The sequence below is a fragment of the Bufo gargarizans genome, chromosome 5, assembly GCF_014858855.1.
Source record: "Bufo gargarizans isolate SCDJY-AF-19 chromosome 5, ASM1485885v1, whole genome shotgun sequence".
Taxonomy (NCBI): Eukaryota; Metazoa; Chordata; class Amphibia; order Anura; family Bufonidae; genus Bufo; species Bufo gargarizans.
In genome coordinates, this window is record NC_058084.1 from 397,034,578 (window position 1) to 397,060,893 (window position 26,316).

At 44.2% G+C, this 26,316-nt stretch overlaps 1 protein-coding gene across 2 annotated transcripts in view; it reads left to right on the forward strand.

Annotated features, from left to right (window-relative positions):
- Positions 1 to 26,316, forward strand: part of LOC122937739 (ATP-binding cassette sub-family B member 5-like) — a 127,973-nt gene that overhangs the window by 80,025 nt on the left and 21,632 nt on the right. For both annotated transcript variants that reach the window (XM_044292755.1, XM_044292756.1), the window contains 5 exons: positions 2,671 to 2,826; positions 15,706 to 15,849; positions 20,341 to 20,445; positions 20,793 to 20,870; positions 20,943 to 21,026. In XM_044292755.1, the coding sequence (XP_044148690.1) occupies positions 2,671 to 2,826; positions 15,706 to 15,849; positions 20,341 to 20,445; positions 20,793 to 20,870; positions 20,943 to 21,026 (567 nt within the window). The remainder of the gene's footprint in view (positions 1 to 2,670; positions 2,827 to 15,705; positions 15,850 to 20,340; positions 20,446 to 20,792; positions 20,871 to 20,942; positions 21,027 to 26,316) is intronic.

A 26,316-nucleotide genomic window follows, 5' to 3' on the forward strand; every position in this document is an offset into this window, starting at 1 on the left:
CAGAAGCCACTATGTACAAATGATTAGTTGTGGTGACTTCCTCTTTTAGTTGCCTCTCCCTCCCACCTAGGTCCATCGTGCCCTGATAATACTGCAGCCTTTTACCAGGTGAATCACTTTTTTCCCTCATAGTTAGTTAAAAGAGTTTATACAGGGAGTGCAGAATTATTAGGCAAATGAGTATTTTGACCACATCATCCTCTTTATGCATGTTGTCTTACTCCAAGCTGTATAGGCTCGAAAGCCTACTACCAATTAAGCATATTAGGTGATGTGCATCTCTGTAATGAGAAGGGGTGTATCCTAATGACATCAACACCCTATATCAGGTGTGCATAATTATTAGGCAACTTCCTTTCCTTTGGCAAAATGGGTCAAAAGAAGGACTTGACAGGCTCAGAACAGGCAAAAATAGTGAGATATCTTGCAGAGGGATGCAGCACTCTTAAAATTGCAAAGCTTCTGAAGCGTGATCATCGAACAATCAAGCGTTTCATTCAAAATTGTCAACAGGGTCGCAAGAAGCGTGTGGAAAAACCAAGGCGCAAAATAACTGCCCATGAACTGAGAAAAGTCAAGCATGCAGCTGCCAAGATGCCACTTGCCACCAGTTTGGCCATATTTCAGAGCTGCAACATCACTGGAGTGCCCAAAAGCACAAGGTGTGCAATACTCAGAGACATGGCCAAGGTAAGAAAGGCTGAAAGACGACCACCACTGAACAAGACACACAAGCTGAAACGTCAAGACTGGGCCAAGAAATATCTCAAGACTGATTTTTCTAAGGTTTTATGGACTGATGAAATGAGAGTGAGTCTTGATGGGCCAGATGGATGGGCCCGTGGCTGGATTGGTAAAGGGCAGAGAGCTCCAGTCCGACTCAGACGCCAGCAAGGTGGAGGTGGAGTACTGGTTTGGGCTGGTATCATCAAAGATGAGCTTGTAGGGCCTTTTCAGGTTGAGGATGGAGTCAAGCTCAACTCCCAGTCCTACTGCCAGTTTCTGGAAGACACCTTCTTCAAGCAGTGGTACAGGAAGAAGTCTGCATCCTTCTAGAAAAACATGATTTTCATGCAGGACAATGCTCCATCACATGCGTCCAAGTACTCCACAGCGTGGCTGGCAAGAAAGGGTATAAAAGAAGAAAATCTAATGACATGGCCTCCTTGTTCACCTGATCTGAACCCCATTGAGAACCTGTGGTCCATCATCAAATGTGAGATTTACAAGGAGGGAAAACAGTACACCTCTCTGAACAGTGCCTGGGAGGCTGCGGTTGCTGCTGCACGCAATGTTGATGGTGAACAGATCAAAACACTGACAGAATCCATGGATGGCAGGCTTTTGAGTGTCCTTGCAAAGAAAGGTGGCTATATTGGTCACTGATTTGTTTTTGTTTTGTTTTTGAATGTCAGAAATGTATATTTGTGAATGTTGAGATGTTATATTGGTTTCACTGGTAAAAATAAATAATTGAAATGGGTATATATTTGTTTTTTGTTAATTTGCCTAATAATTATGCACAGTAATAGTCACCTACACACACAGATATCCCCCTAAAATAGCTAAAACTAAAAACAAACTAAAAACTACTTCCAAAAATATTCAGCTTTGATATTAATGAGTTTTTTGGGTTCATTGAGAACATGGTTGTTGTTCAATAATAAAATTAATCCTCAAAAATACAACTTGCCTAATAATTCTGCACTCCCTGTATTTATATTGATGACCTATTCTCAGGATCAGTCATCAATACCTGATCGGTGGGGGTCTGACACCTGCACCCAGTTCTATCAGCTGTTTGAAGAGGTTGCAGTACTTGAAGCTCAGGCCTCCGGTTAAATGAGCTGCACTCAATAGAAAAATGGTGCCTGAGGTCACAACTCACAACCATCACACTGCAAAGACCAAGGGCCAACATGGGGAGCCACCACCTATATGCACGACTATAAATTTTTTTATAGTTATTACAGGCATGTAACACATTATAACATTACAAACTATCATTTACACAGCAAACACCCAGAGGCAAAGTCCGTGATTGGCGATAATACCATCATAAACTTTTAACCCCCCCAGATACCATGGTCAATTGCATATAAGAGGTCTTTTCCAGGAGCTGTTCAATCAAGGGAGCTGTTTGGTTGCTGTGGAAGCCTTGGGTGCTCTGAAGGATCCAAGGTCTACCACAGCAATGCACCTGTGACAGGGCTCCATAAGATAAATTATTGTAGTCTATGGGAGAAGTGATCAGATTATCACATGTTCAAGTTCCTTAGTGTCAATAAAATTTTTAAAAGGGTTTTTAAAAAAAATATCAAATATAACAAAACATATCAGATACAACAATTCAAATTACCCCCTTTCCTCCTTAATTGTATTTATCATGTACGGCGAACATTGTAACAGAAGAAAAGTGCTGCTTCACCGCCCCCCAAAAAATAAAAAATTTCATAAAAAAGTTTTAAAAAGTCATACACCTCCCAAAATAGTTTCAGTTAAACTACAGATCACACTGCAAAAGAAAATGATACCAGAGTTAACACTTATTATCGGTTGACCGTACAGAGCTCTCATCACATATCAGATGGAAAAAGAACTAGAAAATTGTAAACACCTCTAAAGGAATTTTCAGGATCTGTCTTGACACTGCATACTAATGTCTTACAGTGTATACAAGGAACAGAAGATAATAATGAGAAAAAAGAAATAGCAAATGGAATACCCAATAAACCATTGTCAATAAAATACCCTAACTCGCCACTGAAGAAAAACATAAAAGAGGAGAAGAAAGATGAAGAAAATGAAGCTGAGAACGAGGAAGAGGTAAACTATCTTAATTACCCAATATCCATTATACTGTTTTTATTAAGATAAAATCTACAGAGATTTGAATCAGTACAAGACAAGTAAATCAATGCAGTTGCTTAATGTTTTTGATACTTTATTATGGTACTGTATATATGGTATGTAAACTGTTAGTACAGTCCTAACCCAAATTATGACTATAGACCCACAATAAACTACCCAAATACCTGTTAGAGATACAACAACTTACAGCTTAGTCTATTGCTGGATTGTCTAGCTGTCGCTGTTACAAATGCTCACTTGTAGTCTCTCTATGCAATTCTATGATGTGTTGTATTTCCTGTACATTGAGGTGAACTCGCTGATTTATTTTTCCTGTCTGTGCCAATCACCAGGTAAGGTGACCTTCTGTTATTGCACGCATGTTCCAATAAACCCAGTTTCTGTTACTCAACAATTAGTGTTAAGAGCGAATATTCGAATAACAATTTTTTTTGCGAATAACGCAATTTCGAGAATACGTGAATATTTAGAATATAGTGCTATATATGCGCTATATCGAATATTCGCAATTTATTTACTTCTGAAAACATGATTTCTCACTAGTGTTGAGCGAACTTCTGCTTTAAATTCAGCGTCTAAAGTTCGGGTTATCGAAGAATCGTATTATGGATTCCGCTACCACGGACCATAACGGAATTTAGATTTCATAACGCGATTCTTCGATAACCCAAACTTTAGACGCCGAACTTAAAAGACAAGTTCGCTCAACACTATTCCTCACTGCTTCTTGCTTGTGGGCCAATAAGTAATTTGCCCAGAAGCAACTTAAGCAGGAAGGAATCATGTTTTCATCTGGAAAAAATGTTTACGAATATTCCCCAAAAATTAATATAGACCAATATAGCGAATATTTTCGTTATTTAGAATATTCGTCTTTTTTTCCCCAATCTGTATAGTTGTTCGCATACTTCTCCCCGACAAGCATCCCCGTCACCATGGGAACGCCTGTGGGTTAGAATATACTATTGGATCTGAGTTTTCCCTGCGATCGTGAAAACTCAGATCCAATGGTAAATTCTAACCCACAGGCGTTCCCATGGTGACGGGGACGCTTGTCGGGAAGGAGTATGCCAAACAACTGTACAGTTTTTTTTTTTAAAAAGGAGAATATTCTAAATAATAAATATATTTGCTATATTGCTATATATTCTTTTTTTTGAATATTCTAAATAACGAATACATTCACTATATTGCTATATATTAATTTTTTTAGAATATTCGTAAACATTTTTTCCAGATAATAAACATGATTCCTTCCTGCTTAAGTTGCTTCTGGGCAAATTATTTTTTGGGAATATTCGTCATATTCTAAAACAAGAATATATAGCAACATAGCGAATATTCGTAAAATACACATATAGACTGTGATTTAGCTAATATAGTGCTACAAACTTTTTTCATAGTCGTAATTTTTTTTTCTCTTCTGAACTTCAGATTTGAAGAAAAATTACAACTTAAAAAAAAGGTTATAGCATTATATTAGCTAAATTGCAGTCTATATGTTCATTTTACGAATATTCGCTATATATATATATATTCATTTTTTAGAATATTTGTCTTATTCTAAAACAAGAATATATAGTAATATGGCAAATATTCGCTAAATACAAATATAGAGCAATTTAGCTAATATAGTGCTATAACTTTTTTTATAGTCTTATTTTCTTTTTCTCTTATGAACTTCAGATTTGGAAAAAATGTACACTATTGAAAAAAAAAATATTATAGCACTATATAATCTCAAATACGAATATTAGCGAATATGAAACGTATATTCTAGCAAATATTCGCGAATATGAAACGTATATTCTAGCGAATATTCGCGAAATATCGCAAATTCTAATATGGGACCTGCCGCTCATCACTATCCACAATGTCTGATCTGAATTGACTCTGCTGCACCCAGCAATCATTCTCTGCAACATTTTCAGATGTTTAACTTCCTTACTAGGAAACTCTGCATAATCTCTATTACAAATTGTGTTCTGCATCCCAAGCTAATCCACACATTAATAAAGATCTCTCATGTGTACTATACCCTGCAGTACTGTACTATTATATTGGAACTATCATTACCTCACTATTATTCACCTTGTAGATGTACCTTTCTTCCCTCTTATCTTTTTGCTGTTCCACTCCTTTATAATTTATAGATTTTTGCACTGACAGTCCATGCCCGTTGCCATCTCCTTCTTGCATATGGCTGTCTGAGTGCTCGCCCATATCGGCTGCAGCCTGTGCTCACTGGAGCCTCACTACTCCTTCCTGGTGGGCTGGGCCGCACATTCCTCCCCTTGTTGGCCAAGGATTGCTCTTGTTGGCTCTGCCTCTCGCTACCCATAGGGCACATATGCTCTCTCTAGCTCTTAAAGGCCAGCACAGACCAAATGGCATTTAAGGCACCTTCCCATGTGGGACGATGCCTAAGCATTAGGTTCTAGTTATCTAGTATCCCACTAAGGGGCACTGCTTGTCTTGTCTGCTTTACTGTACTGACTTCTGCCTGACTCCAGACTTCTTACCTGACTTGACCTCTTCCTGATCTTTGTACTGTCCTTGAGCTGCCTGCCCTGACTCTTGGAGTGACTTTAGATTGCACAAACTCTGCCAACCCTGACCTTGGCTTGTCCCTCTCCCTGATTACAGTTTTGCCTGAACCCTTGGTGTTTTGCACTGTTGTCTTCTGACAATCATCCCCACCCCCATAAGTCAGCAGTCTACTGAACAGAGACTACTCCAAGTGGTAGCATCCTGTTGTTTCCCCTGCACCAGAATTCAGATACCTCTATAGGGGTTAAAGGGTGAAAACTTTGGAGGCCAATTACATACTGCCTTTAGGAGAAGCTTCAAATCAAATCTATTTAGTAACCACAGCACACCGGAACCATATCTGCTTTGTAATAATAATATTGCTAAATATTAACTGCAAGGTGTATGTATGCTGCATTATTAATGAATAAATAAATAAATCAAGGTAATCAGTAATGCTTAAAATAATCATCTCTCTGGAAATTCCTGTGTAAAGATTTATTGTGTTTCTGTGGTATCTGTCGATAGGTTCTCTTGATTTCTTCTTTTATCCTTTTAATAAAAGACTTAAAGTAGTTGTCCAAGTTATTTTAACGATTTTCCTATGCCATTAAATGATAAAAAGTAAATAATCTTCCTATATTCACCTGTTTCTCCACCATTGTGCTCAGTTCCGCAGCTCTAGTCCTCCACTTGGAGCTTGGATAAAAGGCTAAATATGCTATAAGCAGCCAATCATTGGTCTCCTCAACAGATCATATTCATTTTATTTCTATAAAAACCTGCTGTTGAATTGAACTCCTTAGTAACGGCTTGTTCACATCTGCTTTGGAGGCTCTGGTTGGAGCCTCTGTTACAGATTCCACTAAAAATAACAAGCAAAAAAGTCTTGCATGTTTGCCAGGGCCACAGTATTATACAGTCCTAGCAAGAATCTAGGCTAGTGCCAGCATATGGGCTAAAATCTAGGGTTAATTAAGCGAGATAACATTGCCACTGCATAGTCACGGCGAGCTAAGCACGATAGGGAAGGGAGCAGTTGGTGTGACAAGGTGCAATGGTGATGTCTTCTTTGCACCAAATAACTTATTTGCATGAAAGGCTTAAAGGGGTTGTCCGCGTTTTACTATTGATGACCAACACATGGGGGGTGGTGGGAATCGGGCCCCCGACGATCTGATATCGATGGCCTTCAATAGTAAAAAGCAGACTACCCCTTAAATTTCTCAGCAATGGAGGTACTGATCTACAGGGGGACAACAATGTTTGGAATATACATATAAAAACATCAGAAACTCTTTAAAAATGTATTTAACATAAAGACGTGATTGAAGTGATAGGTTATCTTCTGATAGCACATTCCTTTTAATCTTTTGCCAAGTGGTATAAATTTAAGAATATCTTAATATGTTTGTGATGCTTATGTTTAAACTGATCATTTTCTAGCAACTCCTTGTAACTCCACAGTCATTTCTTTATTATTCCTCTTCTCATATTATTTCAGAATACTGACTTTATCTCAGAATTCTTGGAAAGTGTGCAAGGTGGCTGTTGCTCCTTACAGGTTTTTTGGAGAGTAGAAATAAGGCAGGCGGAGACACGTGAACTCTTTTACTGCAAACATGAAGCTTCACTGACAATGTACAATATATACACATCTTCATACCACAGGGGGGCATTCTACTTTGTTACCATGTTACATTGCAAGTCCATATAGTTACATCACTCAATGTGAGAGTATACCAGTCTTGATAGTTTCAGCCTCTTAAAGTCACAGTAAACTTAGTAGTTGTGGTTTCTCAGTGAGGGCACATACACAGTTACAAGAATTTTGTTCAGGGGCTCTCTCTCTCTCTCCTTTGCTGGTTTGATTCATTGTTTCATCACATTATATACTGCTTGTATCCTGGGCTTAGGACCACCCTAAAATCCAACAGCGGTGGTCATGCTTGCACACTATACGAAAAAGGGCCAACCTATGTGTAGTCCCATGGTCTTGGCCACCAGAGAGGCTGGTCCTATAGTATGCAAGCACAGCCACTACTGCTGGACTGTGAGGTGGTCATAACCCTTGGAAATGAGCAGAAAAATGAATCATGTCAGCAAAGGAGGCAATATGGACAAATACAATATGTTACCAAGTGCCTTGTCCCTAGCTGAAGTGAGTCAACCTCTTTAAAATGGCTTTATGAGATTTTAATACTGATGACCTATCCTCTGGACACCGACCAGTCAGCTGTTTGAGAAGGCACCGGTGTAATGAGCACCATTGCCTTCTCCATGCTCACTAAGCACAGCGTCATATATTGTTCAGTGGCTGTGCTTGGTATCATGCTCAGCCCCATTCACTTGCATGGGGCTGAATTGTGTCTAGGCTACATGACCCATGAATGTGTCATCGCTGGCCTTGGAAAATCTGTGAGAAGGCTGTGGTGCTACTGCAAGCTCTGTTGCCTTCTCAAACAGCTGATTGGTGGGGGACCTGAGTGTCAGACCCCCATGATCAGATACTGATAACCTTATCTGGGGATAGATCATCAATATTAAAATCTCGGAATTCCCAAGTGAGATATCCCTGATCCAGGAGTGATGTTCAGGCTTCAAGTGTCATAGACTGGAGTCTCCACTCACTTTGAAACTGCCACATTTGTTCAGGGATTTTGGTTAGCAGATCAATTTGTTCACTCTTCTTCAGGCCTCTGTCATGGTCTTACCTCCTTGCTGTTCCCTTCGTTTGACATGTGCTGGCGGCCATCTTGGTTTCTGGGTTTTCTTGTAGCCTCCCACCCTGCGGCTCCTCCTTCCCACTGGGAGGAGCTGGATGCCCAGCTCATATATATAGGAGGTCTGTGGCTTCAGTTCCTTGCTTGGTCCTCCTGTGTTCACATGCTTCCAAGACTGCTGCTGCTTCTGGTTTCTGATCCTGGCCTCGTCTGACTACCCCGTTGGTTCCTGATTCCGGCTTCGTCTGACTACCCCGTTGGTTCCTGATTCCGGCTTCGTCTGACTACCCCGTTGGTTCCTGTTCCTGGCTTCGTCTGACTACCCTTCTGGTTCCTGACCTCTGTCTCCGCAAGACCCTGCTTCGGTTTAGCCATCCGTTCGGACTTTGCTTACGGCTTGCTCTTCAATAAAACCTTCTTATTTTCCACTTATCTCTTGTTGTACGTCTGGTTCATGGTTCCATGACATTAGGACCAAGCCATGAATTCTGACGGTACAGGGCCACCCTCGCTACCTACGCTGGTTGCCAGACTTGATCAGCAGGATCACCTGTTGGGTCGGTTCGCTGTGGCGTTGCAAACCCTGCTTGAACGCACGGCTCATTTAGCTTCCGTTGCCGATGGGTCGGTTGTCGCTCCTGGGCCCGCTCCTACTGCCGCTCCGGTTGTTGCGCCAGAGTCTACCCTGACACCTGTTGCTGCGCCTGTGGTGTTTCAGGGTATGACCGGTTCTGCCCCCCTTCCACAGCGCTTTGGGGGAGAGCCAACTCAGTGCCGAGGTTTCCTTAACCAGGTGGGCATTTACTTCGAGTTGCTGCCACATGCCTTTCCTACTGAGAGATCAAGGGTGGGCTTCTTGATCTCGCTGCTCTCGGACAAGGCCTTGGCCTGGGCCAGCCCTTTATGGGAGAACAACAATCCGGTGGTTGCCGAGTTTTCCGGTTTTGTTGCTTCTCTTCGGAAGGTATTCGATGTGCCGGCTCGTGCTGCCTCTGCTGCGAAGCTCCTTATGTCCATCAGACAGGGTTCACGATCCGTAGCTGAATACGCCATTGAGTTTCGTACCCTGGCAGCAGAGGTGGGCTGGAATAATGAGGCTCTGGTCGCTGCTTTCTCTCATGGTCTCTCGGATGCCTTGAAGGATGAGGTTGCAGCTAAGGACCTACCAGTGGAGCTCGAGTCTCTTATTTCTTTCCTGATTTTGATTGACACCAGACTCAGGGAGAGACCTTCCTTTAAGGAGAGCCTGCGGAGGTCTCCTAACAGATTGGCGCCTACGTTTGCTGTCCCACCCGTGCCTCCCTCTCCTCCCACGCCTCCTGGGGATGACTTGTCTGGGGGTGAACCCATGCAGCGGGGGTTTGCTCGCCTGTCTGAGGGGGAGAGGGTACTCCGGAGACGCGAGGGCCGATGCATGTACTGTGGTCTCGGTGGGCATTTTCGGTTGGCATGTCCGAACCGTCCGGGAGAACGCTCGCACCTGAGGTCCTGTCGGGGGCAGATCTTGGGTGGAGTCTCCTCGTCCCCGGTTTCCCGTGTTGACAAACCACTGATCACGGTTGTCCTCTCCTGGGTCGGGGGCTCGGTGACGACCCAGGCGTTGGTGGACTCTGGTGCTGGTGGTTTGTTCATTGATAGAGTGTTCGTTGCCGCCAATTCCATTCCTCTGCAGCCTCGAGGTTCCCCACTGGCTCTTGAGGCGATAGACGGCAGACCCCTTCTGCCGCCACACGTGACTCATGAGACCCTTCCAGTGGGGATAGCCATTGGTGCCGTTCACAGAGAGTCGGTCTGTCTCCAGGTTATTTCGTCTCCACACTACTCGGTGGTCTTGGGGTACCCCTGGCTCCAGAAGCATAATCCGACTTTCGATTGGAGATCGGTCGAGATCCTCTCGTGGTCACCGCAGTGTGGGGCTAGTTGCATCCATGGGCCTGTCAAGTTGCTGTGTACTTCCTCGGACTCTCTGTTGCCTCCTGAATACGAAGAGTACCGGGATGTATTCGATAAGGTGCGCGCGGTTGCCCTACCTCCGCACCGCCCATACGATTGTGCCATAGAGTTACAATCCGGTGCCGTTCCTCCTCGTGGCAAAGTCTATCCACTGTCGGTAGCGGAGAATGAGGCCATGGAGGAGTACGTGAGGGAGGCGCTTTCACGCGGACACATTCGCAAATCCTCGTCCCCGGCAGGGGCTGGATTTTTCTTTGTGAAAAAGAAGGGCGGCGAGTTGAGGCCTTGCATCGATTACAGGGGTCTCAATCGCATCACGATCAAGAACGCTTACCCGATACCCTTGATTTCCGAGCTGTTCGATCGCCTCAAAGGGGCCACGGTCTTTACCAAACTCGACCTGAGGGCGGCATATAACCTGGTAAGGATCAAGGCGGGCGATGAGTGGAAGACCGCGTTTAACACCAGGACCGGTCATTATGAATCCTTGGTTATGCCCTTTGGGTTGTGCAATGCGCCCGCAGTCTTCCAGGAATTCATCAACGATGTTTTCCGTGACCTGTTGCAGCAGTGTGTGGTGGTCTATTTGGATGACATCTTGGTATATTCTGCATCCATGGAGGCCCACATTCTGGATGTCAGACGAGTGTTGCAACGCTTACGAGAGAACAAGCTGTTCGGTAAGCTTGAGAAATGCGAATTTCACCGATCCCAGGTAACCTTCTTAGGTTACATCATTTCCGCTGAGGGGTTCTCCATGGATCCTGAGAAGGTTTCGGCTGTCTTACAGTGGCCCCAGCCCAGTGGGCTTCGTGCCCTGCAGCGCTTTTTGGGCTTCGCCAATTATTATCGGAAGTTCATCAGGGACTTTTCCATGCTAGCCAAGCCTCTCACGGATCTGACCAGGAAGGGCAGTAATCCTCAGGTCTGGCCGCTCGAGGCCATCCGAGCTTTTGAGGCTCTAAAGTCCGCCTTTGTGTCGGCTCCGATTCTGTCGCATCCCAACCCTGGGTTGCCTTTTGTCCTCGAGGTGGACGCGTCTGAGACGGGAGTAGGCGCCCTCCTGTCTCAGCGTAGAACACCAGAGGGTCCTCTGCTTCCTTGTGGGTTTTACTCCCGGAAACTGTCTTCCGTGGAGTGCAACTATCAGATTGGTGACAGGGAGTTATTGGCCATCGTGCAGGCCCTTAAAGAATGGAGGCACTTGCTCGAGGGCTCGGTGGTTCCGGTTCTCATCCTGACGGACCACAAGAATCTGACCTACCTCTCTGAGGCCAAGAGATTGACACCACGTCAGGCCAGATGGGCTCTGTTCTTGTCACGTTTTAATTACGTGGTCTCCTACCTACCCGGCTCCAAGAACATCAGAGCGGATGCCTTATCACGGCAGTACTCCGAGCTGTCCGGGGAGGAGTCGATTCCGACTACGGTCATACCCCCGAATCAGATCCTGGCCGCTATTCGCACCAGCCTGACTTCTCCTCTGGGTGAGCAGATTTTGGCGGCTCAATCTGGTGCTCCCTCTGGGAGACCCAACGGCAGATGTTTTGTGCCTGAGGAGTTGCGCACTCGGTTGTTGCGAACCTACCATAACTCCAAGGCCGCGGGGCACCCTGGAAAGAATCAGCTGTCCTGGGCGGTTTCACGTCTGTTCTGGTGGCCTTCTCTACGTTCCGACATCGCCGCATATGTAGCGGCATGCTCCGTTTGTGCCCAGAGTAAGTCCCCTCGGCACCTTCCGTTGGGCCTTTTGCAACCCATAGCCACCGGGGAGCGTCCATGGTCACACCTGGGGATGGATTTCATTGTGGACCTCCCTGCATCCCGAGGCCATACGGTCATTCTCATGATTGTGGATCGGTTTTCCAAAATGTGCCACTGTGTTCCTCTCAAGAAGTTACCCTCTGCACAAGAGTTGGCCTCGATTTTTGCCAGGGAGGTCTTCCGGTTGCACGGTTTGCCCAAGGAGATTGTGTCGGATCGGGGGAGTCAGTTTGTGTCCAGGTTCTGGCGCGCCTTTTGCTCCCAGTTGGGGATTCATCTCTCTTTCTCCTCGGCCTACCACCCTCAGTCCAATGGGGCCGCAGAACGATCCAATCAGGCCTTGGAGCAATTCCTTCGTTGCTATGTCTCCGATCACCAAGACAATTGGGTTGACCTCCTGCCTTGGGCTGAGTTTGCCAGGAACACGGCGGTGAACTCTTCCTCTGGGACGTCTCCCTTCATGGCCAATTATGGGTTCCAACCTGCCGTGTTACCGGAGGTATTCTCTCCCCAGGATATTCCGGCTGTGGAGGATCACCTTTCCGTCCTACGTGCTTCTTGGGTACAGATCCAGAGGTCCCTTGAGGTCTCTGCGCAGCGCCAGAAACTCCAGGCTGATCGCAGACGAGCGCCCGCTCCTTCCTACCAGGTCGGAGACCGCGTATGGTTGTCCACCCGCAACCTCAACCTTCGAGTGCCCACTCCCAAGCTGGCGCCTCGCTTTGTTGGTCCCTTCCGAGTGCTTCGCAGGGTAAACCCGGTAGCCTATGCCCTTGCGCTTCCTCCTGGCATGCGGATCTCCAACGTGTTTCATGTCTCCCTGTTGAAGCCACTGGTGTGTAATCGTTTCACTTCCTCGATTCCTCGGCCTCGTCCGGTCCAAGTGGGCAATCGTGAGGAGTATGAGGTGAGCAATATCCTGGACTCACGCCTGGTCCGCGGCCGGGTGCAGTTTTTGGTCCATTGGCGTGGTTATGGTCCAGAGGAGCGTTCCTGGGTTCCCTCCGCAGATGTCCATGCTCCTGCTTTGCTCCGAGCCTTCCACGCACGCTTCCCTCAGAAACCGTTCCTTACTCCGCGGAGGAGGGGCCCTTGAGGGGGAGGTACTGTCATGGTCTTACCTCCTTGCTGTTCCCTTCGTTTGACATGTGCTGGCGGCCATCTTGGTTTCTGGGTTTTCTTGTAGCCTCCCACCCTGCGGCTCCTCCTTCCCACTGGGAGGAGCTGGATGCCCAGCTCATATATATAGGAGGTCTGTGGCTTCAGTTCCTTGCTTGGTCCTCCTGTGTTCACATGCTTCCAAGACTGCTGCTGCTTCTGGTTTCTGATCCTGGCCTCGTCTGACTACCCCGTTGGTTCCTGATTCCGGCTTCGTCTGACTACCCCGTTGGTTCCTGATTCCGGCTTCGTCTGACTACCCCGTTGGTTCCTGTTCCTGGCTTCGTCTGACTACCCTTCTGGTTCCTGACCTCTGTCTCCGCAAGACCCTGCTTCGGTTTAGCCATCCGTTCGGACTTTGCTTACGGCTTGCTCTTCAATAAAACCTTCTTATTTTCCACTTATCTCTTGTTGTACGTCTGGTTCATGGTTCCATGACAGCCTCATCAACATTATCTATACTGGCACTCTAGTCACGCTCATTATCATTATCATCACGCTCATTATCTTTAGACTTTAATCATCACAGAATATGTTCTGCAGCCATCTGATATGCAGTACATTGCACCTTCTGCACTCCTTTCATCTGCTTTGGTGGTGCACCTGCGAAGAGATTCCCCCTTCTCCATTTTGCAACTGTGTGGGCTGTCATTTACAAACATGACCTCTTCGCGTCATTACCACTGCAGTGAATGCTGCAACATGTCCCAATCAAGGGACTTCCTTTAGGCCTGGTCTGTGGCATTCTCTGATCTTTTCTATGGCCCATCCCTTCTCAGGGAATGTGCATGTTATGTAGGTGATCCATCGTGGCCACCGTGGGCATGACCTTTGCTGAACCCACCTGCTACATTACTTACCCACCAGTGTCCCCTTCCTTCTACATGGTAAGCCCAGCCACTGGAGTAGGGCTATGGGCAACGCCAACTCTTAAAGGGTCATCGCATGCAAACGTATCTTCCCCAATAAATAGCTGGTCACCTAGTGGTACTTTAGGCACCTTCTCTGAGCAATAGGTTCTAGTTCACTATTTTTATTTTTATTTTATTGTGCCTTTATTGAGCTTGTTTACCTGTTCTATGTACTGAATCCTGTCTGGCTTCCCAATTTGACCCTTTGCTGCCTGACTTGACCTCTGCTTTATCTCTGTACTGACCCTGAGTTGTCCACTTGATTTCTGTTTATCTGATTGCATGAATTCTGTCTGCACAATACTGACTTCATCATGTCCTAGACCAGGCATCTTCAAACTGCGGCCCTCCAGCTGTTGCAAAACTACAACTCCTAGCATGCCTGAACAGCCTACATTTATTAGTCTACAGCAGGGCATTGTGGGAGTTGTAGTTTTACAACAGCTGGAGGGCCGCAATTTGAGGATGCCTGTCCTAGACTATCGCTTTGCCTGACCCCTTGGAGCTCCACACCCATATCACATGACCCCCTTGGGTCAAAAGTCAATTGAACACAGACTACTTCACATGATAGCTCCCTGGTGGTTCCCCTGCATCTGAGTCCAGATATCTTTAAAGGGTTTCTACCACTTGCATATGACATATTTGGTGTTCAGACACTAGTGATCCGCTAGTGTCTGATGTACCATACAAGCTAATTATTACATTAATCCGTTCGGCCGTTTTGTCAAAAAAAGCACTTATATATTTATGCAAATGAGCCTCTAGGTGCTATGCGGGCGTTTTTCCAGCACCTAGAGGCTCCGTCTACCTTGCAGTTTGCCGCCCAGCGCCTCGCTCCAGCACGCCCATCTTCAACTCTATTCGATCCTCCCTCCTGCTTCAGCCTTCCGAAATCTCGCGCCTGCGCCGTTCATCGTGGCATTCGGAGGCATTCGGCGCAGGCGCAGTCAATGTCTGACCGCTCCCTGCTCAGACATTTCCACTGCGCCTGCGCCGATGTCATCGGCGCAGTGGAAATGTCTGAGCAGGGAGCGGTCAGACATTGACTGCGCCTGCGCCGAATGCCTCCGAATGCCACGACGAACGGCGCAGGCGCGAGATTTCGGAAGGCTGAAGCAGGGGGGAGGATCGAATAGAGTTGAAGATGGGCGTGCTGGAGCGAGGCGCTGGGCGGCAAACTGCAAGGTAGACGGAGCCTCTAGGTGCTGGAAAAACGCCCGCATAGCACCTAGAGGCTCATTTGCATAAATATATAAGTGCTTTTTTTGACAAAACGGCCGAACGGATTAATGTAATAATTAGCTTGTATGGTACATCAGACACTAGCGGATCGCTAGTGTCTGAACACCAAATATGTCATATGCAAGTGGTAGAAACCCTTTAAAGAGTTTAAAGGGTGCAGACCAGGGTAGCTAGTAATGCCCAAACTTGCTCAAGTGATCCCCATCCATTTAGTAACAGCCCTCAGCTAACAGAGCTGTTCAGTTTGCTCACTGTAGCATGAAGCAGCCCTTGGGCTCCTGCTGCAGCCACTGCAGCAGACCTATGGTTTAGCTCGCACCCCCAGCAGGAGGTGCAAGCACACCACACAGCTTGTGCCATACTAACTGACTAAATAGCAACCTATCTGGAACTTATTTTGTGCTATTCTTAGTTATTATTTTCTACATAAACTCAGGGCTCTTTCATATATAAACTAATGTAATGTAACAATTATTTACCCATTTAGCACAAATATAATGTAATTAAGTATATTCATATCTTAATTCCATATTTTATTTTTTTTTTTTCAGGACAGTATTCCCAGTGTTTCCTTCCTAAAACTTTTGCAACTTAACAAGTCTGAATGGCCTTATATTATGGTTGGGACTCTTGCAGCATTAATTAATGGAGGAAGTCACCCTGCGTTTTGCATCTTTTTTGCCAAAATTATAGCTGTAAGTAAATTAGGAAATCGAAGTACAATGAAAGAAAACATCTACTTACTGCCAGTTTATAAAATGATAATATTGCAAAGTATATGATATTTTGGTAAAGCCAACAATATAATACATTACCTTATAGGAAACTTGTGATCTAGACAATTTCCCTGTAAATTTAGAAATCTGTACAATACTATAAAATATTAACTAATGGGGAAAGTTGAATCCCATTAATGGCAACAAACAGGGCGTGTTGTGTTTGTCATATTACCGCTCTCATTCTACACAGTATGTGAGAGTGTTATACTAGTTTTTTATACATAAGGTCCAATGGGTTCCATAACCTGTTACAGCTTTGCGATGTGTGCGATATAGTATCAATACTGCCTTGTAACTGCATCAAACAAATACAAAGTAATGGATGGAACGAGTATAGAGATGGCCTTGCAGTTCGTCCGGCGGTCGTTTTGCGGCGAACTTTGCGTGTTTGCGATTCGCCAAACATGCGACATATGTATCAAATCGTTTTGTTTTACACAATAAAAGCACACAGAGCTATGGGGACTGGGTATTGCGGATGTGCTAGCGGCCATCTAGCAGCCCATGTCCTCAGCTCTATACCCTAAATCCCGGTGACAGGTTCCCTTTAAATCAAAGTCACGATTGAGCCCCACTGGATACAGGGTCTTTAACTCATGTATATAGTAGGACTCACATTGTCATAACATGAGCTTACGGTTGCCACCTCTCCGGGAAGCCAAGATTTGCTCCAAAATTTGAAATTTAAGTTGGCTAATCTGATGATTCAGATTAATAAAATGTTGGGTATGGGAAGTTCAGATTTTCTACAACGGATGTCAAACTTGTGTTTGCTAATGCGGTCTCGAACACATTGGGAAGTTTCACCAATGTAAGAGAGACCACAAGGACATTTTATCAGGTACACTACATATGATGTAGCACAGGTGTAGAAACCCTTTATGTGATATGTTTTCCTGAAACCGGGTGAGTGAATGTGTTACCCTTCAAAACAATAGTAAATTGTGCACAATTTAAACATGGAAATGTACCTGTCTTAGGAGAAGATAGTGTGGTTTGTTTTAAACATTTTGACAGGGAACCAATGTCGGCTTTTACTAGCATATCACGCATGTTCCTTGGTCGTCAGATTAGAAAATGCAGGTATGTTAGGATAAAATTTGTTCAGAAGAGTGTTTTTTTATGATCCATTGGATTTTCAGTACAAATGGGTGATAAGTAGTCACTAAGGGGAGATGGGCTGGTGACAATGATTTAGATCTGTGTTGCTCCCCGGTAACTATTTCATCTTCTCTCTTGAGTAAATTGCGTGGATAGCCGCATGCTTCAAATTTTTTAGACATTTTAGAGATGCGTTGTTTCTTTAGAATGGGATCACTGACTATCCTAGTCACATGAGTAAACTGAGATCTAGGGAGAGAGTTCTTAGTATTCCTGGGGTGGCAACTGGAATACAATAGAAGTGTATTTCTGTTGGTAGGTTTAGTGTACAAATCTATGTTTAGAGCACCATCCTGATTTTTAATGATGGTGGTGTCTAAGAAATTAATGTCAGTTTCACTAATGTGGGGCGTATATTGAAGATCACTGTCAATACTGTTAAGGTAGGTATAAAAGATATTAAATGTCTCTCTGTCTCCTGTCCAGATGCAAAAGATGTCATCAATAAATCTGTGCCATAATGGCACATGTTTCTGATACAGAGCATGGGGGTATACAAAATCCTCTTCAAACTTAGCGATAAATATGTTGGCATAGGGAGGGGCTACATTAGCCCCCATAGTAGTCCCCTTCTTTTGTATGTAGTATTCGTCGCCAAACATAAAAAAGTTATTGTATAGAAGAAAACGTAGCATCTGAAGGCAAAAGGACTGTTGAGTCGCGTTTAATGAAGATGTTTGTAAAGCCACGGAAGTTGCATGTATTCCTTTTTCATGTTGAATTGAGGTGTACAGACTGTTCACATCTAAAGGGACCAATAGAGACCCAGTTGGAATGTGTTGTAGTTCTGATATGATATTGAGTAAATGTGAGGTATCAAGCAGAAAAGATTTGGTGAGTCGTGTGAATGGAGTCAATATTTTTTCTAGGAAAACTGAAAGAGGTGTAAGAATTGAGTCTGTGGATGAAACTATTGGACGGCCTGGTGGTTCCTGGAGATTTTTGTGTATTTTAGGTAAGATGTAGAAAACTGGAGTAATCGGATGTTCATTATGGAGAAAAGAGAAAGTTGCTTTATCAATTGTGCCTAGGGTCAGATATAGATCTAAAAATTCTGCAATTTCTTTTTGTATTCTGAAGGTGGGGTTGATGTTGGTCAGTTCATATGTGTCAGATAATTGTCTACGAATTTCCTGTATCTAATATAAAGTGTCCATAACTACAACTGCACCCCCTTTATTAGCAGGTTTAATTGTAATAGATTTCTAGTTTTATAGTGTGTGTAGTGCAGTAGACTCAACATTCGAGAGGTTGGAGTGGGAAGGAAATTTGCCTTTTTTGAAGGAGATAATAGTGTTCTGAATCTCCTTTTCTACTAGATCAATGAAGGCTTCTACCCCATGGTATATTTTAGGTGGCATAAAGTTGCTTTTGTTTCTAAGTCCTAGTTTCAAAATAGACAAGCAATTCGACTTTTCAGACACAGCAGATTTTTTAAACTCTTGAACATGTATGAAGTGTGCTTTAAGGCGTGATGACCTATAAAACCTACTAAGGTCTTGGTCGAACATAAAATGATGGAATGAGTCCTTTGGACAAAAGTATAGTCCCTTGGAGAGAACACTGTTCGGCCGGCGACAAAGTCCTAGAGGATATGTTAATTACTTTCTCCCTACCTGTGACCTGGTCTGAATTGTTGTTAATTCCTGTGTGGCGGGATACTTTCTCCTACCAACATCCGTCACCGCAAGTCAAATGAGGCAGAAGTGAATGTGAGCAGACAGTCTGGACCCTAACACTACTGTTCTCCACTCTCCTTCCCTTCCTCCCTGACACTGCTCCCTGGGAAGTGAGGGAGACTTTCCTTACTTGTAATGGATATTTTGGCCAGCTATGGGCCCCACAGAAACATGGGGACCTGAGCTGCTACTTTACATTGTACAGTATGCAAATGCATTGCTTCACCTCCACTGATGAGCAGGCAGTTGTCAGATAGGATTGCTTCCTTTCCGACAATTGCCTGTTCCATCAGGCCATATAAATCCTTCTTTACTATTTAATAGTCACTGTACTCAACAAATAAGCCAATAGTAAATCAAAAGTACAGGTGAATATAAAAACATTGTAATATATCTTATCCATGGAGAATTTTTTTTTCTCCTCTCTCCTAAGCCAACATCCTCTGCTGAATACAACCTAAGATACAGGACAGATTAAAAGATCACAAAAGAATCAGTTGCATGCTGTCCATAGAAGTCTATGAAGAGGGGATAAGGAGGAGCAGGGAGAAATTACACACACACACACACACTGCCCATAGAAATATATAGAAAGGAGAGAGGTGGGGAGAAGTGAGCTGCTAGAGGGAGAAAATGGCATTTTCTCTAAGATATATTGCAAACTTTCTTGAAAGTATAATGACCATTTAAAGGGGTTGTGTCACTTCAGCAAATAGCATTTATTATGTAGACGAAGTTAATACAAGCCACTTACTAATGTATTGAGGTTATTCATATTGCTTCAATTGCTGGCTGGATTCATTTTTCCATCACGTTATACACTGCTCATTTCCATGGTTACAGACCACCCTGCAATCCATCAGCGGTGGCCATGCTTGCACACAATAGAAAAAAGCACCAGCCTATGTCCCATGGTCCTGGCCACCAGAGAGGTGTGCACTTTTTCCTATAGTGTGCAAGCACGACCACCCCTGATAGATTGCAGTAATATATAATGTGATGGAAAACTGTATCCAGCCAGCAAAGGAAGCAATATGCATAATAACAATGTATTAGTAAGTGGCTTCCTACGTGATAAATGCCACTGAAGTGACACAACCCCTTTAAGTTTAATATTCAACCTCTGAATAGATCAAGTTATGAGAAAATTGTAACACATCACATTCTTCTGGTCCATCAAAAGAACAGAAAAAAATGGATCTGTTATAATGATATGCTATCATGCTGTCTTCAGCTAGCATCTTTAGTGTTGATGACATTTTCTTCCTCTGTTTTCTACTGCCTTAGGCTACATGCACACGACCGTATGTGTTTTGCGTATTTCATCCGTTTTTTTTTTTTTGCGGATCCATTGTAACAATGCCTAAAATGGAATAGGTCATGTTCTTTTTTTTTTTGCGGGGCTACGGAACGGACATATTGATGCGGACAGCACACGGTGCAGAACCATTGAAATGAATAGGTCCGCATCCTATACGCAAAAAAAAAAAAAGATTGGACACAGAAACAAACAACGTTCGTGTGCATGTAGCCTTAGAAATAAACAGATTTTTTCCTATTTTGACAGATCTTTGGTGATGATGATCCGGAAAAAATAAAACGTGAATCTGACTTATATTGCATATTGTTTGCAGTTGTTGGAGTTGTGTCTTTTTTTACTTACTTCTTACAGGTATGTTGATGCTCCTTTTATTCATAATTTTAGTTTTTGTTGTGTTTGATTTGTCCTCAAAGCGGTTCAGAGCATAACATTTCCCAAAACAGACCATCTTTCTGTGTAGGATAATAGTCATGTTCATACTGTGGAATACAATGACAGTGCCTTACAGTATGTCCATTTCTAAAACTTTCAAAAACTGCATTTTTCCTGTTACTGTCTTGTTATCCAGCCTCGTATTCATAACTTCATCTAGCCTTTTTATTGAATTATAGTGAGCATCGTTATACTGTAACTTGTTATTCAACTCATTTTTGTTATTCTAATTGCTTGTTTGAAACAGTTTGTCTTTCACTTATCAGGGTTATATGTTTGGGAGATCAGGAGAAGTTCTCACTATGCGTTTAAGGCATATGGCATTCAAAGCAATGCTGCATCAGGTTAGTGTCAACAGGAAAATTCAATATCACCATCGGAATGAGTTATAACTCCAGCATTTTTTCATTCACTAGGAAATATCCTGGTTTGATGACAAGAAAAATAACACAGGAGCTTTAACAACAAGACTCTCTACTGAAGCTTCCCAGATCCAGACGGTACGCTCAACTTTTGATTTATGTTTGTAATATCGTACAGAATTCCTTCAAGTTACAATATTAAAGGGGGTTGTCAGTGTATATTATTAGGTGCACATGTTCTGGAAACAGCACATGCATGCAGCTAATAATAAGCATTAGTAAACCTTCAGTACTGATGTCCGATAGTTTAATATGCATAATTAATGTTTATATGCAGGTCACCTGACTTGATCGACGCTCCTGCACTGGGAATATGGCTGTCAGAGGCCTCCCTTCAGTTACACTAGGGATGGACTTGGCATGCGATTGTTTATCTGTCAGTCTCCGGTGTCAGTGAATGAAATCCTCCATCAGCAGAAGTTTCCAGCGCCAGGACAGGGCAATCAGGGGACCTGTGCGTAAACATGAATTATGACTAGTGATGGACGAACATCGGCCGTGATGTTTGCGAACCACGAGTTCGCGGCAGGCCCCATTCACTTTAATGGCAGGCGAACCTGAAAAAACTTCAGGTCATATTTTCATCCACCAAATACTTACTAGAAGTGCACAAATAGTCCCACAAAATGGACAGTGACATACCAGAGGGTGATTAATGGCAAATATTCCCATAAAAAATATGTATTTTAAATCAGGGGCCATTTTTATGCATCTTAAAGGGAAACTCTCAAAAATGTGCCCTGCTGGAGCCTAGAAAAGTTTTATTTTGGGCCACTGGAGTAAAGGCCCCAAAAATTAGGCATTCACCTGACAGAAAAGAACAAGTGATTATGTGGCTGGAGGTACATTAGGCGGTCACTGGGTAACAATTTTACTGTAGGTCAGTACAGGCCCCAAAAATTAGGCATTCACCTAACAGAAAAGAACAATTGATTATGTGGCTGGAGGTACATTAGGAGGTCACTGAATAACAATTTTAATGTAGGCCAGTGGAGTACAGGCCCCAAAAATTAGGCATTCACCTGACAGAAAAGAACAAGTGATTATGTGGTTCGAGGTACATTGGGCGGTCACTGGATAACAATTTTAGCGTAGGCCAATGGAGTAGAGGCCCCAAAAATGAGGCATTCATCTGACAGAAAAGGCCTTTTATGTCGCTGTATATACATAAGATAAGGACCATTATTTGTTCTGTGTGGTGGCGGATATGTGTGGGCTGGCATGAGGAAATTCAATTACACGTGGTCATCACAGGTGTTAAATTCCTCTGAGATCCATGCCTCTTTCATTTTTAGAAATGTGAGGTAGTCCACACTGTCGTGAGCCGGGCGAATGCTCTTATCGGTCATGATCCCCCCTGCTGCGCTGAACATCCTTTCAGACAGGACATTCGATGAGGGGCAAGCCAAGAGTTCCATGGCAAATTTCACCAGCTCTGTCCACAGGTCAAGCCCGCACACCCAGTAGTCCAGAGGTTCCTCGCTTTTCAGAGTGTCCACATCAGCCGCTAACCCGATGTAGTCGGACACCTGTCGGTCTAGGAGTTCCCTGAGGCTGGATCTGTAGGACGGCTGTTAATGGGTTGGCTGCAAGAATGATCTCATATCTGAAGTGACCAACACATTTTCAAACCACCCTCTTCTTGCAGGTGTGGTAGGATTGGTACCCGCAACTGTTTCACTGTGGGTGGAAATTCCTCTGCCAGTGCCCGCAACAGCAGAATGCAGCATCTCTCGCAGCAAGGCCTGGAAATGCTGCATTCTGACAGCCCTCTGTGATGCTGGTAACATGTCCGCCATTTAGTGTTTGTATCGGGGGTCTAAGTATGTTGCCACCCAGTACTGGTCCTTACTCTTTATGCCTTTTATACGGGGGTCCCTTTTAAAACACTAGAGCAAAAAGGCCCCCATTTGCACTAAGTTGGAAGCGGTGGAGCACCCTTGCTACTGCTTATCGCCCAGGAGAATGTCATCCTCGGTCTCCTCCCCCCAGCCACGGACAACACCAGGGATCCCAGAAAAGTTTATAGTCCGCCTCAAAGCCTGCTCTTCTTGCTCCTCTTCCTCCCCCCAGCCACCATCCACCTCTGACTCCTCTTCAGACTCCTGCTGATTTGTCTCAGATGGAGTAGCCCCCCCCCCAGGAATTCATTCAACATTGCGGCTTCCTGCTCCTCGATGGTTTAATCAATGTCACAAACCGCAATGCATGCTCCAGAAAGAAGGTGTAAGGTACGATGTTACTGATGGTGCCCTGGCTGCGACTGACTAGTTTGGTGATTTCAACAAATGGCCGAAGAAGTCTGCATGCATCGCGCATGAGTAGCCAATGGCACGGTGAAAAGAAACCAAGCTACCCAGAACCTGTCCTGCTGCAGAGTTTGTACAGGTAGTCGTTAATTGCACATTGCTGCTGGAGCAGCCTATCAAGCATATACAAGGTGGAGTTCCAGCGCGTCGGGCTGTCACAAATCAGACGTCTGATAGGCAGGTGGTGTCGCCGCTGAACGTCAGCAAGGCGAGCCATGGCCGTGTAAGATCATCTAAAATGGCCAGAAATTTTCCTGGCCTGCCGCAAGACGTTCTGGACCTAGGGTCCAGCAGATTGGCACCGTTGTCGCACACCACTTTACCAACTATCAAATTGAGTGGGGTTAGCCAATGATTGGCATGTGACCGCAGAGCTGATAGCAGTGCAGAACCAGTGTGGCTCTTGGCTTCCAAGCACCACAGCCGCAGCACAGTATGGCAACGTCTCACCTGGCACGTCAAATAGGTTCTGGGGAGATTGGGGGGTGCAGCAGAAGAGGCGGTAGCAATGGAAAAGGAGGAGTCAGCCGAGGAGAAGACAGAGGATGGAGTAGGTGGAGGAGAAGAAGAGGCAGGCATGCATGCAATCCGTGGCGGTAATCCACACGGGAGCCATGGGTTGCATGCTTGACGGCCGTCAGAATGTTCACCCAGTGGGCAGTAAAAGTTATGTACCTTCCCTGCTCGTGTTTGCTAGACCACGTGTCTGTGGTCAGATGTATCTTGGCATCGACGCTGTGTGCCAGAGATATATTCACTTGCCGCTGAATGTGGCCATATAGCTCTGGGATGCTCTTCTGGGAGGAAAAATTTCCTTCCGGGGACCATCCATTGCTGTGTGCCAATGGCCACAAATTTTCTAAAGGCCTCCACCAGTTTATATGGCAGTAGTTGGCGGGCTAGCAGTTCCGACAAGCCAACGGTCAGCTGTTGGGCAACAGGGTTATCCGGCATCATCAACTTTTTATGCTCAATATTTTGTGGAAACAGGTATATCAAACCGCTTAATCAGTATTTTGTGGAAGCAGGTATATTGCAGGCCTCAATCAATATTTGGTGGATGCAGGTATAGCAAATCCCTTAATCAGTATTTTGCTGAAGCAGGTATATCGCAGGCCTCAATCAATATTTGGTGGAAGCAGGTGTATCAATTCCCTTAATAAATATTTTGTGGAAGCAGGTGTATAGAACCCCTTAATGAGTATTTGCTGGAAGTCAGTAAATCAAACCACTAATCAATATTTGGTGGAAGCAGATATATCAATCCCCTTAATTTGTATTTGGTGAAAGCAGGTGTATCGCAGGCCTCAATCAGTATTTGCTGGAAGCAGGTATATCAAATCCCTTAATCAGTATTTTGAAAGCAGTTATATCGCAGGCCTCAATCAGTATTTGGTGAAAGCAGGTATATCAAACCCCTTAATCATTATTTGGTGGAAGCAGGTATATCAAACCCCTTACTCAGTATTTTGTGGAAGCAGGTGTATCGCAGGCGTCAATCAATATTTGGTGGAAGCAGGTGTATCAATTCCCTTAATAAATATTTTGTGGAAGCAGGTGTATAGAACCCCTTAATGAGTATTTGCTGGAAGTCGGTAAATCAAACCACTAATCAATATTTGGTGGAAGCAGATATATCAATCCCCTTAATTTGTATTTGGTGAAAGCAGGTGTATCGCAGGCCTCAATCAGTATTTGCTGGAAGCAGGTATATCAAATCCCTTAATCAGTATTTTGAAAGCAGTTATATCGCAGGCCTCAATCAGTATTTGGTGAAAGCAGGTATATCAAAACCCTTAATCATTATTTGGTGGAAGCAGGTATATCAAACCCTTTTATCAGTATTTGGTGGAAGCAGCTATATCAATCAGAATAAAATTGAGAATTGACGTGCTTGATTAGGAAACTTGATACCTTTATTAATAAGTGGGTATGAGCAAGAGTGATCGATACACTCAGATGCTCTGATATAAAAATGCAAACAACAAACCTCCTATTATAGATAGGTGGTACAATAATGAATCACTATAGTAGCGGGGATGATAATGGGTAAGTCTGTGGGAAAAATTCTCTCCCTAGACGACCCTACGGAACTATGTCCTGCAGCACAGGGATGTCCCCTAATGGTGGAGACACCCTGCCCTCGTACCTAAGCCTAGATGTGGCCCTAGTGATGCCCTACTTAGCAAAGCTGGATCGGGAAATATTAATCCAGTGAAACAAAACAAAAAGAATAAGTCTAATGTAAATGATAAAAAGACACAACCCCAACGCGTTTCGGCTGCATACAGCAGCTCATCAGGAGGTGATGACAGTGTAGTCAATGTAGGGAATAAAGTAAGCAAAAAAAATATTTTTATAAAAAATTGTTGTGCTTAGAAGAATGAGATGGTACTTAGCTCCTTGGCATACTTGATGGTGCTGTGTATACAGATATGTATCTCTTGTCCGTGTGTATGATGACTTCTGAGGGTGAAAAAAGGGCTATATGTCAGACATTTATATAGGTCTGAAAAACAAAGTACTCTGTATCTGACATTCATATGTGAGTCTGAAAAATAAGGTACTTAGTAACAGGTATTCATATATTGCAATAGTATACTGATCAATAAACAAAGTATACTATATGCCACTCAGTCATTAGCATAAGGGGACAAGTCAGTGGTGTAAACGATATAGTGTACTCACCAGACAGAGGGGGGCCCTGTAGAAAGCACAGCTGGTATGCTGGGAGGCTGGAGGGCTCATAACAGTATGTCAGCGCTTTCTATTTAAGCGCTGGTGCCGGCATGTGTTTCTGGACGCCGAAGGGAGGGCACTTCCGGTAGTGCCCTCCCTTCGGCGTCCGGAAACACATGCCGGCACCAGCGCTTAAATAGAAAGCGCTGACATACTGTTATGAGCCCTCCAGCCTCCCAGCATACCAGCTGTGCTTTCTACAGGGCCCCCCTCTGTCTGGTGAGTACACTATATCGTTTACACCACTGACTTGTCCCCTTATGCTAATGACTGAGTGGCATATAGTATACTTTGTTTATTGATCAGTATACTATTGCAAT